This window comes from Lathamus discolor, chromosome 6 (assembly GCF_037157495.1).
Source record: "Lathamus discolor isolate bLatDis1 chromosome 6, bLatDis1.hap1, whole genome shotgun sequence".
NCBI lineage: Eukaryota > Metazoa > Chordata > Aves > Psittaciformes > Psittacidae > Lathamus > Lathamus discolor.
In genome coordinates this window covers 2,769,509-2,786,392 of record NC_088889.1, presented here as the reverse complement: position 1 = coordinate 2,786,392, position 16,884 = coordinate 2,769,509, and the positions used below count along the sequence as shown (strand labels likewise).

The window sequence follows — 16,884 nt, the reverse complement described above, 5'->3', positions numbered from 1 at the left end:
TATATATTCAAAATTAAAGAAGATGAAACTGCTTCAGATCTCCTAATCCCTCCTCCCAACAGTCTTCAAAGCTTTATTTTAGTTTTCCTTTCAGTTGGACTAAAACTTCATAAAGGAAAAAAAAAAAAGGAAGATAATTTAAGAACCAAGAAACCCCCCCTTTTTTTTTTTTTTTGTATGTTTCAATGTATGTGGTGTTGGAAACTATCACTTAAGTAGCAGGGAAGGAGACAAATGCAGAGAAATGCCCCAGGTCAGATTTGGTCTCCCTCATATAGAAATGTGGTGCCATTTGCTCTGCCCTGAAAGGCCAAGGACATTGCCATGCACTTGACATGTACATCATGCAACCTTCAGAAGGGCTGAGTCGTTCTGGAGCAACATCTGAAAGCTCAGAGGGAGACCCAGGGCATCTCCAGGGTGTTAATAGTCAATGTTCAGGCAACTGAACTCAATCCCAGATGCCTGTGTGCTTCTTGACATGGGTTTATCCAATATGACCTGCTCTACCTGTGCTCATGTCTATGTTTTATTGGGATAATGGTCTAGAAGTATGGAATTATGTCTGTGTGGTTCAATACAGCATCGTGAAGAAATAGCTGGGGCAGCACAGGAACAAACACACGTTTCTTCGTGACTTCTGATTGCCCAAATAAGTGGTAAATGCTCCATCCCTGGCAGTGTCCAAGGCCAGGTTGGACAAAGAAACTTGGAGCAATCTGCTCCAGTGGAAGGTGTCCCTGCCTGTGGCAGGGGTTGGAGCTGGATGATCTTAAGGTACTATCCAACCCGAACCACTCTATGATTCTCTGACACATGGAGCTCCAGCTAAACTACTGCTTTGGGCATAAGGAATGACTGTTTAATTCAGATAAGGCACACTGTGAAGGTGATGTGCAACAAACTCAGCTACTGCTAACATCTCATTTTATAGCAGATATAAACTGTATATGGGGAGAGGTGGGGAGGAGAGCAGGTCTGTCTGCACAGTGCCATCTCCTGTCCAACATGGTGCACTTCAGGATCAGAAGAGCTTATGCTCCTGTGTGTACTGTGAAAAGCAACAAAGAGAAACACAAGCAAGACAAGGTCAGTGCGCTTCTTGCTGTGTACATCCTTGGGGCCATAACCCCTGGGTTTCTTCTGTTAGGAAGCTGTCAGGTGCATCCAATGAAGTGCTGCTGCACGGTTGTGCATCCCCCAGAGATGCCCTCAGTTATCCCCTGCACCCAGAAAGACAATTTCAGAGCTTTCATAGCTCTCCATGTTACGTGCTCACTGTTTCCATCTCTGTAGCTGCACAACAAAGGTGCAATCTCAAGAACATTCATGCTCTTTACAACGAGCTGATTATATGTTTTTATAGCGTGAATGTGGGAGAAAACAAGAACTTTTCCTAGGAGTCTTCCCCAGAGCATCCTTCAGCTCTGTGCTCCTTCAGATGTGGATCTGGGCTCCCAGCATGGGGATTATCAGGGTGAAGTCAACAAGCACCAGGTTGCACAGAGTCTTGGGTGACTTGGCCTAGTGTGAGGCACCCCTGCCCATGGCAGGGGGTTGGGCTTTCAGGTCTTTTCCAACCCAAACCATTCCATGATTCTATGACACCCCTTTGTCCTGGTGCAGGGAATAATTTGAGCTCTGCAGTCAGCAGTGAGAAATGGGAGTTTCTGGGTGGTACTCAATTAAGCTCTTTAGGACGGTTGTTTTGGAGTAAGGTGTACTGCTTCTTAGAGGACCTGGCAACAATAGGGTGAGAATGGTCAGATGAAGAACCAAGCCTGTAGATGACAACATTCAGCTAAACCATGCTCAGATTTAGCTGGTATGCTCAATGTAAGCACTGAGGTAGTTATAAGTGATCTGTTAGAGAAAAACCCAAACAGAGCAACCCCGAATGTTCTTTCCTATTGAATTTTGGCATTTCTTCCTGGAGTCCTGCAGGCTGAGAGGCACCAGGAGAAATCCCATCCCAGTGCATTGGACTGGCCTCTGCATCACATGCTAAAGCCACTGAATGATTCATTTCATCCCCTTTTAGGCAACTCAGTGCTCATCAAGTAAGTGTTGAAACAATATAGATTGGAGTGGAATGAAATGAAGCTTCAAGTGCAGCTGATGAGCGTTCTCTTGGGCATTGGCATTTGTCTGGGTGTCTTCTCTCATTCTCAGGACAAATGTTAGGGTGTTATGGACCCAAATGTTGTCTATTTAGGGAGAGAAACCTCACAGACTCCATAGAGTTTTATTTTTTGGGGTAGCTTTTGCTTTCTGTATGCCTTTACATGAAGATTCACTGGAGGATCTTGGCATCATGGCACACTTGAGCACAGACAGAGTTTTTATAAAGCTCCTGAGTGACTAAGATTTAATGAATGGAATAAGGAGAAGGATTAAAACCAATAACCCAGACACAATCAGGCAGACTTTATGATGCTTCAAGCTGATGATGCTTTCCCTACCTTAGATACATGTCACAAAATGTTGCTCTTGTCCTTTTAGACATAAACTGTGCTGGAAAGTTGGGCACATCATTGTGTGTAAGTGAGCTGTGAATATGGGATAAGGTAGACCTTTGGTGACGTGCTGCGAGGGCTGGAGCATCCCTGCTCTGGAGCCAGGCTGAGAGAGCTGGGCTGGGTCAGCCTGGACAAGAGAAGGCTCCTGGAGGGGAGACCTTAGAGCAGCTCCAGTGCCTAAAGGGGCTCCAGGAAACCTGGAGAGGGGCTTGGGACAAGGCCCTGCAGGGACAGGCCAAGGGGAATGGCTTGATCCTGCCAGAGGGGAGACTGAGATGAGCTCTTAGGCAAAGCTGTTCCCTCTGAGGGTGCTGAGGCGCTGGCACAAGGTGCCCAGAGAAGCTGTGGCTGCCCCATCCCTGGCAGTGCTCAAGGCCAGGCTGGACACAGGGGCTTGGAGCAAGCTGTGCTCTAGTGGAAGGGGTCCCTGCCTGGAGCTGGATGAGCTTTTATGTCCTTTCCAACCCAACCTGTTCTATGATTCTATGTCTCTAGGATAGCCCAGAGGCTCAGCCATGGCTCCAGGTTCCAGCATGGACCTGGTAGAGACTGCAGCTCTATGAGCTGAGGCACTGATCACTTTTTAGTGTTCAAGGGGCTTTTTATGTGTATATCTGTATATATGTATATTTATGTATAGAACGTATAGAATAGCTCACTGTGCAGGAAGGCAGCTGAAGAGACATCAAGGCAGGCAATGCCATTGCTCCAGGCTGAGGTGTGTCATTGTGGGCTGCCATTTGTCAGGTGTGAAGGCTGCTGAGCAACACCATGGTTCCTATACTCTGTTGTGGTCAGGCTGCCATGGAGACCATGGCTTTTATTGTTGTCAACAGGGAGATGGAAAGCAAAGGTGTGGAGCATTGGCTGGGGTTTCTTGATAGTATCTGTCCTCTGGTGGGAGTTCATCATTACCACATCTTAAAACTCTTTCAAAGCACCTTCATTCATAACAGAGGTCACACAAGTACCACATTTAAAGTAAATTCTGTCATCTCTTTACCTTCCTGAAGGTGTTTGTATCCTTTTCCTATGGCCCTCAATGACTTCACAACACTGTCTAGAAATGGAGTTTGATTTGGTGGAACAGCAGAATTCACTCCCTGTTTAATCTGATTCACAAAGCAAAAGAAGACCAACACAAAACACAGCACATACCTTGATTCAGGGCAATTCTAAAAGCTTTTGCAATGTTCTTATTTGTATTCTCAGCTGGTGATATCAAAGCAGATGGTATATCACCTGAGTTCAGATGCAGAAGACCCCCCATATGTTGTCCATCTGAGACAGTTCAGAAACAGCTGAACATCTCCCTCACATCTCCGTTCTACATGAGCTTAAACTTACAACATTCAATATCACTTTATTTTCATGAGTTTTTTCAAAGCCTCTTTCACCTCCTTATTCCTCAGGCTGTAGATCAAGGGGTTCAGCATGGGAGTCTCCACGGTGTAGAGCACCACAGCCCATTTATCTCCTATTCTTGAGGTGTCTGAGCTGGGGTTTAAGTATGTGAAGAAGGATACCCCATAGAAGACGCTGACAGTGGTGAGGTGGGATGTGCAGGTGGAGAAGGCTTTGCCCTTGCCCTCGTCTGAATTGATGCTCAGGGTGGTGGCGATGATGGCCACATAGGAGAGTAGGACAACCAGGGTGCAGGACACACCGAAGAGAGATGCTGCAGTGGTCCGGATGATGTGGCTGAGGGTGGTGTTGGAGGTGGAGAGCGAGATGAGAGGGGAAATGTCACAGAAGAAGAGGTCGATGGTGCTGGAGCTGCAGAAGGACAGGGTGGACATGCTGATGGTCTGTCCCACGCCATTGGTCAGCCCCACGAGGTACGAGCCAGACACCAGCTGGAAACAGCACTTTGGGGACATGACAAGGGGGTAGAGCAGGGGAAGGCAAATGGCCACGTAATGATCATAGGCCATTGCAGCCAGCAGGAAGCATTCAGATATCGCACAGAGATCAAAGAGGAAGACCTGAGCCACGCACCCAACATAAGCAATGCTCTTCTTCTCTGACATCAAGTCAACCAACATCTTGGGGGTGATGATGGTGGAGAAACACAGGTCTACAAAGGCCAGGTTGGCCAGGAAATAATACATGGGGGAGTGGAGGTGGGGGCTGGCCCTGATTAAGATGATGATGCCCAGGTTGCCCACGATGGTGACAAGGTAGGTGAGCAGGAAGAGCAGGAACAAGTTGCCCTGAGTCACCGGGTCCTCTGTGAAGCCCGCCAGGCTGAACTCGGTCACTTGGGTGCAATTGCTTTGTGCCATGGGCTGGATGGTGCTTTCTGTGTGAGCTCCTTGCTGGAGCTTTCTTCTCCAACAGGCAGGGATGTCCCAGGTGGAAAAGCCTCTGTGTGGTGGGAGCTGCTCAGAGACAGTCCTGCAGGATGTAAAGGGAGAGTTCAGGCACAGATCAATGAGGAAGAGCTTGGTGAAAGTCCTGTCCCAGCACAGGTAGAACAAAGGGGTGCTCAAGCAGTTAAACACCATGGCACAACATGGTGCCTGCTCCTCTGGCTCCCCTTGAGATGTTGAGCAATGACCTCTGTGGAAAGCAATGGGGAGGTTGCACACCCAAGTAGCTTTACCTTAGTGCTGCACTTCATCGCCTGCGTTAGTGCTGAGCCAGGCACTTGGAGTTCATCCGGCTCAACCTGGAACACAAACGTGGTTCTTTCACAGTGCAGAGTTCATCCTTCATCCTCTCATGGCCATTTGCCAGCCACCCGCTTCTTCCCTCTCTGCTTGGGTTTCTTCCAAAATAGAATGAATTCCTGACCTATGGAAAGTGCAGGTTGGACAGGACAATCTGCTCTAGTAGATTTTGTCCCTGCCAATCCCAGGTGGTTAGAACTGAGTGAGATTTAAGGTCTCTTCCAACAGAAGCCATACTACAATCCTATGCAACCTTACACAGTGGTTAATATTGGTTTCCCCTCCCTCCTGACACACTCTTTCAGATCTAAAAACTTTTCATGGTTCTTCAACCTGTTCCTTGAGTCTCCAATAGAAATGGGCAAACCCCTGAGCTCCCCAATCTTTTCCTGAACACATGTTTTGGGGGAAAAAAGTCATCTTTCAGACCTGCCTCATCTCAGCAATGGGGAGCACCCTGAATGTCCTGTACAGGAAAGCTCTGTACAAGAGGGTGTTCTCCACGAGGGTGATCTCCAAAGCTGCCTTCTCAGCAGCAGCGTGGGGAGGACACAGCACAAGCAGCTCCCTGGGAAGCCCAGAGCATCATCCAGAAGCCCAGGACCCTGCAGTAGGGCAGGAGATGGAGACAGGAGCTGCTGCTTGTTGGCAAGAGAGAACCACAGCAGAATGATGGGCTGAAAGATGCTGCCCCTCGCTTACCTCTCAGCTCTGTCTCTGCTGCCCTCCTGATGCTCTCGGAGATGGATTGGAAGACGAACGTGCCTGGAGCTGTGCAGGGAGCCTGGGAGGTTGTGAGTGCTCCATCCCTGGTGGTGTTCAAGGCCAGGTTGGATGAACCTCATTCATCACCAATGGTCAATGAGCACAAAGAGCTCCTAAAAACACTTTGATTCATCCTGTTCATCTCATTGCTCTGTTCAATGACTACAGAGACAGCCTGGACTACCCTGGTCATGGGTTTCCCTGTTGCCAAGGTTCAGAGGTGAACCCAGAAGAAGAGCCAGAAACTCTCTTCCTATGGAGTGTCTCTCAAACCCAGTGCCTCCCAGGCTGGCTGAGAATGGAACAGACCCAAAGGACCACAGGACATCATATAATCAGTTAGTAACTCTATCACACAAATTTCAACTCTACTTTCTCATGGTAAGGCTTGTGGCACTCTTAAATAAAGCTTTCCCACCCAAAACCTGGTTCCTGCAGGTGAAATTGCAGGTTAAGCTGAAGGTGTTTGGTCTTTCGAAAAGTGTGGGTGCTAAATTCTCTGGAAGCCTTTGGTCAATTTGAGCCTTGTCTTTGTTCTTCCTTTGCCGATGGTGTGCAAATGTAAAGAACTTAATCGCATGTTGGGTCAATATCGACTCTTTCAGCAGTGATTGAATCATCAATGTTGGATTTCCCAGCTCTTAAAGCTGATTAAAAATTAAACTTTTTACATAATTCACCAGTAAGTTAAAGAATGGAGATTGATGTGGATATCCTGAAGGGCTCTCTGTCAAAGAAGCAAACCCAGGTAAAAAATACAAGTAACCAACTTTAAAGTTGGGATAAACAATGTTCTTGCTCAAATAAATCTTTCAACCAAAGGGTATTTCCTCCCACCCATAAGAAACAGGCACCTCTGTGTGTAATTCACTCTGTTGTAACTCCAGTCTCTAAAGCAAATCACATGAATCACAGCACAGAAATGCCTGTTGGTCTCCCAGCAATGGAAACCTTTGTGCATACGTGTATTTATACGGATATCTAGGATTATGAGATGAATCCTGGAATCCTGGACTGGTTTGGGTTGAAGGGAGCTCAAAGCTTCTCCAGCTCTAACCCCTGCCATGGGCAGGGACCCCTTCCACTGGAGCAGCTTGCTCCAAGCCCCTGTGTCCAACCTGGCCTTGAGCACTGCCAGGGATGGGGCAGCCACAGCTTCTCTGGGCACCCTGTGCCAGTGTCTCCTTGTGCAATACAGTACATAATTCCTTGCAGGCAGCAGGAGGGCAGGGGAACGGTTTCATCCTTCAGAGGTGTGATCTGTAGAGAGGAATTTGATTGTTCCAGGTTGTATCTTTATTAGACAAACCAAGACGAGCTGATTATTTCGTGGCGGAGTCAGATAACACCAGAAGAAGGAAGATCACAGAGCACGTGGCTTTTGGGAAGGTTGTATACCAGTTATAATGGCTTGGTTCTTTTTTAAGGTTATAGTAGCAGAGAGCAGCTAAAATACCAGTTATAATGAATCTTCATCTCTGCAATGCTGGGGATCTCACCCTGAGTAATTCTGTGATACTACAGGTTGTGCACAGGGCTAAACCCTGTGTGCCTCTTCCACCTCCGTACGTGGTTTATCTGGTATTTCCATTCTGAATATGAGTCAGGCTGTTTAGTACCAGGTTTGCAGTGGTTTATTTTGCTGATGGGAAAGCCATACTCAGTACACTGCAGTGATTGACTGACAGTGACAGACACCCCATAGAGCACCATTTCTATATACTCCATAGAAGAACAACCCTGAAACAGCAAAATACATGAAAAGTTATGGAAGAATAAATGGGGTTTTCCTCTTTTCTCTCTGCAGTGCGCAAGCAAAACGACCTTTAAGGAAAACCTCTCTGGGGAAGGCTTCCTAAGATGCCAAATGTTCTATTCTATTCTAGTTCAAAGGCTGGATGTGATGACCTTAAAGGTCTTTTCCAACCCAGTTGATTCTATGGTTCTAAACCCTAGAATTATAGAGTCACAGCCTGGTTTGGGTTGGAAAGCACCTGAAGTTCAGCTAGTTCCAGCCTCCCAGCATGGGCAGGGACATCTCACACTAGACTGTGTCACCTCTAAAGACATGGTCTAGTGTGAGATTTTCATTCTTGGCGTCACTAATTCATTACAGGAAGCACTGAACCCCTTCTTTTACTCTTTCTTTGTTAGAACTTGGCAGGGTTACACTGGAATGTGATATATACCATGAGTATACAACAGAGAGATGTGTGTTAGAATGAATGGAATAGGGAACACTTGGCAGAGTAACTGCTACCAGAATAAAACCTTCATTGTTTTGCCAAACTGCTTTTTGATGAATGTTGATGCAAATGAAGAAAATCTCTGATAAGCTGAGGGTTTGTCATCCAGACACTGGGGATTTGTGGGCTTTTTAGGTGCCGAGTGCCTCCATTAACTGTTTATTATGGCTCTATGAATACATCTTACAGTGTTTTAGGAGAAGATGGCTGAAGAAAATCAAACCAAGCAAGTGACAGAGCTGACTCTTGTGGGACTGACGGACAACCCGCAACTACAAGCGCCTTTGTTCATTCTCTTCCTCCTCATTTACTTCATCACGCTGGTGGGGAACCTGGGCATGGTTGTGCTCATCAAGAGCAGCGCTCAGCTGCAGTCCCCCATGTACTTTTTCCTTAGCAACTTATCTCTGCTCGATGCTTGCTACTCATCGGTGGTGGTGCCGAGGACATTAATGAACCTTCTGATGGAGAAGAAAACAATCTCTGTCATGGCTGCACAACCCCACTTTACTTCTTCATAGCCTTTGGCACCACCGAGTGCTTCCTCCTGGCTGCGATGGCGTATGACCGCTACATGGCCATCTGCAAGCCCTTGCTGTACTCGTCCATCGTGTCCTATTGGGTCTGCATGCTGCTGGTGGCCAGTTCCTATGTGCTTGGCCTGCTGCACTCCTGGGTGCACACGGAGTTTGCCTTCAGCCTGCCTCTTTGCCAGCCAGCCAAGGTGAACCACTTCTTCTGTGACCTCATGCCTGTTCTGGCCCTCTCCTGCTCCGACACCCGTGTCAATAGGTGTCTGATATTTGTCCTCGCTGGGCTGGTGGAGATGGTGACCATCTCGGCCATCCTGGTCTCCTACGCCTTCATCCTCGCTTCTGTCTCGAGGATCAGCTCTGCTCAGGGCCGGCACAAAGCCTTCTCCACGTGCACCTCTCACCTGGCTGCAGTCACCATCTTCCACGGGTCCATCCTCGCCCTGAACTTCCGACCAGGGTCTGGCAGCAGCCTGAGCACGGATGAGGTCTTTGCTGTGTTCTACTCGCTGGTGGTGCCCATGCTGAACCCCCTGATCTACAGCCTCAGGAACAGGGAGGTGAAGAACGCCCTGAGGGACTTTGTCAGGTGGAATCACAGAATCACAGAATCCCAAGGGTTGGAAGGGACCTAAAAAGATCATCTAGTCCAACCCCCCTGCAAGAGCAGGGTAACCTACAGTACATCACACAGGAACTTGTCCAGGCGGGCCTTGAATATCTCCAGTGTAGGAGACTCCACAACCCCCCTGGGCAGCCTGTTCCAGTGCTCTGTCACTCTTACAGTAAAGAAGTTCTTCCTGATGTTAACGTGGAACTTCCTATGCTCCAGTTTACACCCATTGCCCCTTGTCCTATCACTGGATATCACTGAAAAAAGCCTAGCTCCATCATCCTGACACCTACCCTTCACATATTTGTAAACATTGATGAGGTCACCCCTCAGTCTCCTCTTTTGCAAGCTAAAGAGACCCAGCTCCCTCAGCCTCTCCTCATAAGGGAGATGTTCCACTCCCTTAATCATCTTTGTGGCTCTGCGCTGGACTCCTTCAAGCAATTCCCTGTCCTTCTTGAACAGAGGGGCCCAGAACTGGACGCAATATTCCAGATGCGGCCTCACCAAGGCTGAGTAGAGGGGGAGGAGAACCTCTCTTGACCTACTAACCACTCCCTTTCTAATGCACCCTAAGATGCCATTTGCCTTCTTGGCCACAAGAGCACATTGCTGGCTCATGGTCATCCTTTGGCACAATGTTTTGCTGCTGGTTTTGTGACAAAGGTCCCTAGATCTTCACTTGACACCAAGGGCTTTTGTTTGCCTTCCCTATTCCTTAGTCTTAAGGACCTCGCTTTGAACCATTTCCAAGTCTGTCCTTCTTCCTATGGCTGGTTTGTGCCACAAGGCCACAGACAATCTGATTTATCTGCTGTATTTTATTGCGTGTATTTCCTCCCCCACCCCACCCCCCCACCCACCCCCCCCACCTTGCTCTTTTCAGATGGGCACTGGACATTAGCTCCGGGCTCCTTGCTAATCCTGTGAAAATGCTCTTCCACAGCCATCAGCATCTCCCAGTTGATGGCTTAAAACCTGCCTTATGACCTCTTCTTATTTTCAGGGCCTTTCTCCCCTGTCACTAGAGGGCAATGAAATTTTTCTGCACAAGTGCAGGAAATGAAATCAGGGTAATAAATGAAGTACATTTAAGAGAAAATATGGCATTAACCTCACCTATGTTTAGGCACTGCTCTGAGATATCTATCCTCTCTGTTGTCTGTGGATAAAGCTAGATATGGTACCTGAAGATGAGATTTGGTAACTAATTCTTAGGTAGATAAGGCTGTCATATGAATACCATCTTATATGCTCATGTCAATATAGCCAGGTTTTGAATCATCTCCAGAGAATCCAATATTCTTCTCCAAAACGTTCTGGCTGATGCCAGAAACACCTGAAGCACAGGGCAAAGAGACCCCTGCCCAGCTCTTCCTGCTAAAAATGTGCTTGCTTTTTGAGGTGTCAGAACCATTTATGGAGAGGACCTCTGTCATGTATTTGGTGTGGGAAGTTTGTGTCTACAGCCAGGATATTCTGCTTTTCGTAGATCCCTTCTCTGCAAAGATTGAAGCAGAATCATGCAATGATGCTCTCAGTATACAATGTATTTCCAAAACCTCAAGCCTGTTTCTTGTGTTGCTGGATTTCACAATGCTGCCTCCCCTGAATGTTTCACTGAGGTTCCTATTGCCAGTTCCCTGAGTTGGATCCACCACACAAGACTATGGAAATCCAGAGCTCTCTTAGGAACGCAGCATCAGGTGTGGGTAAACCTCATCCTTCACTTCCTCTTCCCTCCCACCCCAGCAGCTTCAATAAAGAGCTCGCAGATAAGAGTGAGGAATTTTATTGGAGCTGAGGGACAAGGTCAAGAATCTTGAAAGAAAAGTAGATATTTATCAGTGAGAAAGGCTATAACTGGATAAAGCTGACTGGTGTTTTCTGTGAGGAAAAGAGGCCTGGGATAATTGAGGGTGATTTCTTCATAAAGACTTCTGACTGAGAAGTGAATTGAAATTTGAGGCACAGACTCCTCTCGATATTCTTCCAAGAAGGGTGTGATTTGGCGTGCGTATTTCTCATTCAATACTGTTATTGACTTTTGTGCTGCAACTGTGGAAGAACCTATATCAAATTATGGGGATTATTGGAAAAAATGTTTTAGTGTACCATAGGCTTTCTCAGTTCACATGAACTGTGCATGTGCTAGATGATAGAACTTTCTTACGTTGCCAGTGGTTGAAGAACCTCCTCATGCACTTGACCAGAGCCCCATTCACCTCCTTGTTCCTCAGGCTGTAGATGAATGGGTTGAGCATGGGGGTGACGACAGTATAGATGATGGAGGCCACCTTATCTAGACTCCTGTGGCTAGATGGAGGTTGTAGGTACATGAAGAACTTTGTACCAAAGAAAGAGGCAACAGCCATCAAATGGGAGGCGCAGGTGTGGAAGGCTTTGGCCCTGCTCTGTGCTGAGCACATCCTCAGCACGGTGCAGAGGACAGAGATGTAGGAGAGCAAAATGACCATGCTCGTGCCCACCACGTTGATGGTGACAAAGGCAAAGATGATCATCTCACTGCTGTGCGTGTCAGAGCACACGAGCTTTAGCACAGGAACTTCGTCGCAGAAGAAGTGGTCTATGTGGTTGGGACCACAGAAGGATCCTCCAAACACGCACCATGTGTAGACAATGGCACTGAGGAAGGCGAATAGGTAGGATGATGCTATCAGCTGCCAGCAGATGCATCTGGAGATGACGGTCACATAAAGCAGGGGCTGGCAGATAGCAACGTGCCGGTCGTAGGCCATCATGGCCAGGAGGTGACACTCAATAGTACTAAAAAAAGCAAAGGTGAAGAATTGCATCATGCAGCCAGTGGAAGAAATGGTTTTGTCCTCTGATAACAGGTCTGCCAGCATCCTGGGGGAGATGACTGTGGAATAGCAGATGTCAATGAAGGCAAAATGGGTGAGGAAGAAGTACATGGGGGTGTGGAGGCTGGGAGACACCCGAACCAAGATGATAATGCCAAAGTTCCCCACCTGAGTGACAATGTAAATCAATAGAAACAAGACAAAAAGAGGAGTCTGCGCACATGGGCTGTCTGTAATTCCCAACAGGATGAATTTAATCTGGGTGTGATTTTGTCCCATGACCAGGTATTCTCTGCTGAGGCAAAAGGAAGAGAAACATCAAACTGAACAAAAATGGAGATTCAGATCTGGACCACATCTATATCCAATCAATGACCACTATACCTGCCACACTTTAGATTATTCCAATATATTTTCTAACAAAAATTATATATATATATATATATATATAATGTTTTTCAGATGAGGTATTCAGAAAAGAACAGGCAGTTTGTTGAAGCAGTAAATAGCATTTTTATTTTTCTATGCTGGGACAATTAAAACTATGGATTTAGTCCAGCACGTGGGTTTTCAGGTTTGAGCAAAAATACGGATCTTTAATCACTTTCAATTTGAAAGAAATTTGTGCCAGAAGACACCTCAGAGGATCCTTATAGGATTGCACATAAACGTGGAGCAAGAGAATTTCTCAGTCCCAGTGAAAGCGCAGCTTACACATGCATTATATACAGGCATTTTCCTTTGGCTTTTGATTATAATTCCAGCCACCAAATCACATTTACTGAACTATTTGAGATCATTTACATCAAATAGCATTGACATTGGTAAATTCATGATTTATACCTTCCTGAGCTCCAGCATGATAAAGCATCTTAAACCTATGGGTATTCAGTTTCTTACTTTAAAAAGGAGTTGATGTTATAACAGGCTGACTCCTAAGGCTGATTTGTTAGTGACCATATTCTGCTGACTATCTGAACTGTTGCATTTCTGTATAACACAATAATATTCATCCTCGTTTAACTCTTGAGTAATTCAGTTCATCTGGCTCAAGCTGCCTATGTAAAAGAAACACAACCTGCATCAGACATTGCTCCCTCTGATTATAAAGAAAACTCACATTGGTAAGGCTGTTTTCCGAAGCAGCTTTCCCAAACAAGGGCACACTAGAACATGCAGAAGCAAGCCCACTGCCTAAATTCAGGCAAGGCTCTGCTTTGTCTTGGTGTTACCTCCTGTGCCTTTCTTTTGCCACCAAGTGACGGAAGCCAAGGATTTATCCCCAGTGCAGCAGAGAACATCTATGTGCCAGTATCACCTCTGTGAAGCACCTGATGTGAAAAGAGGGGAGCTCCTGCCAGACTCCAAGAGCCCAGCTTGTGGTGCTGGGGCTGTAAATACAGTTGCATGTGCTCTCCTGGGAGGAAGCCTCCAGGGCTGCTCATGCTTTCCCAGAGGAAAACAAAGAGAAGGAAAAAGGAAATGGTGTGAAATCACCTCTGAAAGGCATTGTGGTGCTTGGGCATCTGAGAGACATGGTGTGGATGAAGCATCCCTGAGCTCATCAGCTGAGAACATCTCAGCTACACAGCAGCAGTGATGAGCAGCTCAAAGGATGCTTGTGACATACTTGTGAACTATGCAAAGGTTTCAGTTTGACAGTGGTGACAGAATGAGAATGGGTTTAGAGCCATTTCAGATCTTGCAGAGGGTCCCCAAATGGGACACGAAGCACAAGTGACTCCTTCTCTGAAGCTGATAATGTCCCTCTGTGCACACTTGAGAGCCCAGTTTTCCATCCCCAATGGGGTTATCCACATGTAGTGCCTGGATGTCCAACACTTGAGCTGATGCCTCTGGGCTTCCATTGTATTCAAGGGTGAGAAAGGGGAATTTTGAGGCCATGATGAGGTGTCCCTGGTAAACTAATAGGCCTTTATCCCCCTGAGCAGCCTCAGCTGTGGCTCCATCCACACCCTCTCCCCATTTGCCCCCTAACTATTTAAGTTCAGCCCAGGGTGGTTGGTCTATGTTAGAGGAGTTCTGGTTTCCAGTTTAGCAGGAGATGTGCATATCTTTGGAATTCTTTGATGGTGACGTAGGCTTCATCATGGATCTGTTTAGCAATTGCTGGACAGGGTGCTGACCAGGGGATTGACTTGGCTTAGTCTTGTGTCTGCTTCATGATCACCAACTTTCCTGATGCTTTGGTGTTTTGGATGCAGTTGATCTAGGTCTGTGTTCTTGCTCTACTTCTCTTGCTCAGATACTGTGAGATGGACCTTACACATGATGGTGTTCTCCTTTGTCTCTGTTTAAAGAGATTAAGGAAACAAACCCCTGTGGCAGTCCCTGTGCTCCTGCAGAGTAGAACCCAAGACCCTCTGCACTCAATGACAGCCATTGACACAGGGATAAAGGCTGGAGGGGGCAGAGAGCAAAGGGTCTGCTCCATAGTCCCCTTCAAACTGCAAACTGCACTGCCTCACTGCACACCATGGGGCAGGATGAAGGATGCTGGGGCTCTGCAGGAAACAGGGGACATTCTCATAGGGATGCTGGTGGCTTTTGTCCCTGGTGGTACCCTGGTGACGGAGGCACTGGGCAAGGGCTGAAAACCCTCCCTGCTCTGCATGGAGCTGGCTCCAAAGTGGGATTCAGCTTTCACTTCTTAGGGATCAGTTCTTAAATCCTTCCTATGGACATCATAATGGAGAGGTGACCCTTGCCCCCAAGTACTGTGGGGTGGCCACAGGGGCTGTGAGCAGTGACAGCATTTGGGACCAGGACTGATGCAAAGCAAGGGGGGACCCTGGGGGACGGAAACAGGGGGATGTCCTCGCAGCCCCCCTGTGTCCATCACATCCATACACATCCATACACATATCCCATGCCCTGCAGAGCAGGCTCAGCCCCATCCATCTCCTGCTGTCAGCCGGACTGTGTCTGCAGGGCTGGTATTGAGCATGGAGATGAGGAGGTGCAAGAGGCAGAGCTGACAGCAGGAGGAGGATGGAGGGGGCTCATCCGCAGCATCGCACCGTGTCCTGCAGCTCCTGTGAATGGTTTTACTGCTGGAGCGAGAAGGAAAGGGGAGGATGTGGCTCTGGGAGGGGTTGGAACCCCAAATGATGCTCAGATTGTGGGGGTTTGCTCCCAGTGTGCACTGCCAGGGGATCTCTGGCTGATCTCTGGTGGGAATCCATGCGACATGCGCTTTCCTTTCATGTTTAGCTGTAGAAGGAGGTTCCCCATGGCCCCCTGCCTGAGGGGAGACTGAGATGAGCTCTTAGGCAGAAATTCTTCCCTGGGAGGGTGCTGAGGCACTGGCACAGGGTGTCCAGAGAAGCTGTGGCTGCCCCATCCCTGGCAGTGCTCAAGGCCAGGTTGGACACAGGGGCTTGGAGCAAGCTGCTCCAGTGGAAGGGGTCCCTGCCCGTGGCAGGGGTTGGAGCTGGGTGAGCTTTAAGGTCCCTTCCAACACAAACCTCTCTGGGATTCTGCGATGGGCTTGGGAGCATCCATCAGAGCCACCAGCGACAGGGGCAACCCTAAAGCATCCCTTCAGAAGGGCCCTTTTCCCCTGTTGCTGCCCACTTCACCCCTTTACCACACTCCTCATTTGTTCCTTCCCATCTCCTTCCTTCTACTTTCGGGCACCTCTCCCTCAGGCTCTCCTTTGTCTCTTGTGTTTCCAGCACGATGGGTAGAAGAAGGTGAATGTCATCATCCAGGAGAGCACAAGGACTGGGGCTGTCTCGGTCCCCCATGGGATTAAGAGCCAAATTCCCCAGGAAGCCGTCTCCAGGCAGAGGACGGACAGGATGGTGACCATGAGTAACCAGCACAGAGGTACCAAGGCCAAGTCATGCCTGACCAACCTGAGTGCCTTGGGTGATGTGAGCATTGATGTTTGCTTGGACAAGAAGTAGTGGCCAGCATTTACCTCACCAATAGCAAGGTCACCATGATCTTCTGTTGGCTCTTTGCAGCCAAACTTGTGAGCTATGCTTTGAGTACAAGGAATTGAAGATGGGTGGAAAGCTGGCTCATTGCCTGCAGTGCCTGACATTGCTGATGAGTCTGGTACCAGTTACCATTGGTGAGGTCCCCCCTCAGCTCCCTGCCATGATGATGTCAACCATGGCCCCTGTGCAGCTGTAACTGCCTCAGAAATGCTCCAGAAGTGGATGTGAAAGGTGGGGTTGTTCTGTGGTTTGATTTAAGGGAGCCCAAAGCCCTGTTGCTCACTCAAACTGAGGTCATCTCCTCTGGGTACACTTCTTCTCTAAACCAAGCAGCACAGAGAAGAGATAATGACCTGCTGTGGGCTTTGTCACCTCCTGGGGCCCAAAGACATTCACAGTCCCACATCCCCACATCCCATGAAATAGGAAGGGAGTTGCTGATGCTGGTTCATTCCCAGGCTCCCTGCACAGCTCCAGGCACGTTCATCTTCACATCCATCTCAGAGAGCATCAGGAGGTCAGCAGAGACAGAGCTGAGATGTAAGTGAGGGGCAGCATCTTTCAGCCCATCATTCTGCTGTGATTCTCTCTTGCCAACAAGCAGCAGCTCCTGTCTCCATCTCCTGCCCTACTGCAGGGTCCTGGGCTTCTTGATGATGCTCTGGGCTTCCCAGGGAGCTGCTTGTTCTGTGTCCTCCCCACGCTGCTGCTGAGAAGGCAGCTTTGGAGATCACCCTGGTGGG

The 16,884-nt window shown here is 48.1% G+C and overlaps 2 protein-coding genes and 2 pseudogenes across 2 annotated transcripts; 2 read left to right on the top strand and 2 right to left on the bottom strand.

Moving 5' to 3' along the window:
- Window positions 1–16,884, top strand: part of LOC136017804 (olfactory receptor 5AP2-like) — a 313,756-nt pseudogene that overhangs the window by 7,024 nt on the left and 289,848 nt on the right.
- Window positions 3,878–4,824, bottom strand: LOC136017215 (olfactory receptor-like protein COR3). The gene has a single exon (XM_065685308.1). It carries the CDS (start codon window positions 4,802–4,804, stop codon window positions 3,878–3,880), a length of 927 nt encoding a protein of 308 aa, XP_065541380.1. The 5' UTR covers window positions 4,805–4,824.
- On the top strand, window positions 8,406–9,370 carry LOC136016771 (olfactory receptor 8A1-like; annotated as a pseudogene).
- Window positions 11,075–12,452, bottom strand: LOC136016769 (olfactory receptor 5AP2-like). The gene is made up of 2 exons (XM_065684413.1): window positions 11,522–12,452; window positions 11,075–11,148 (listed from the first exon to the last, which is right to left on the bottom strand). Exons 1-2 carry the CDS (start codon window positions 12,450–12,452, stop codon window positions 11,075–11,077), a joined length of 1,005 nt encoding a protein of 334 aa, XP_065540485.1.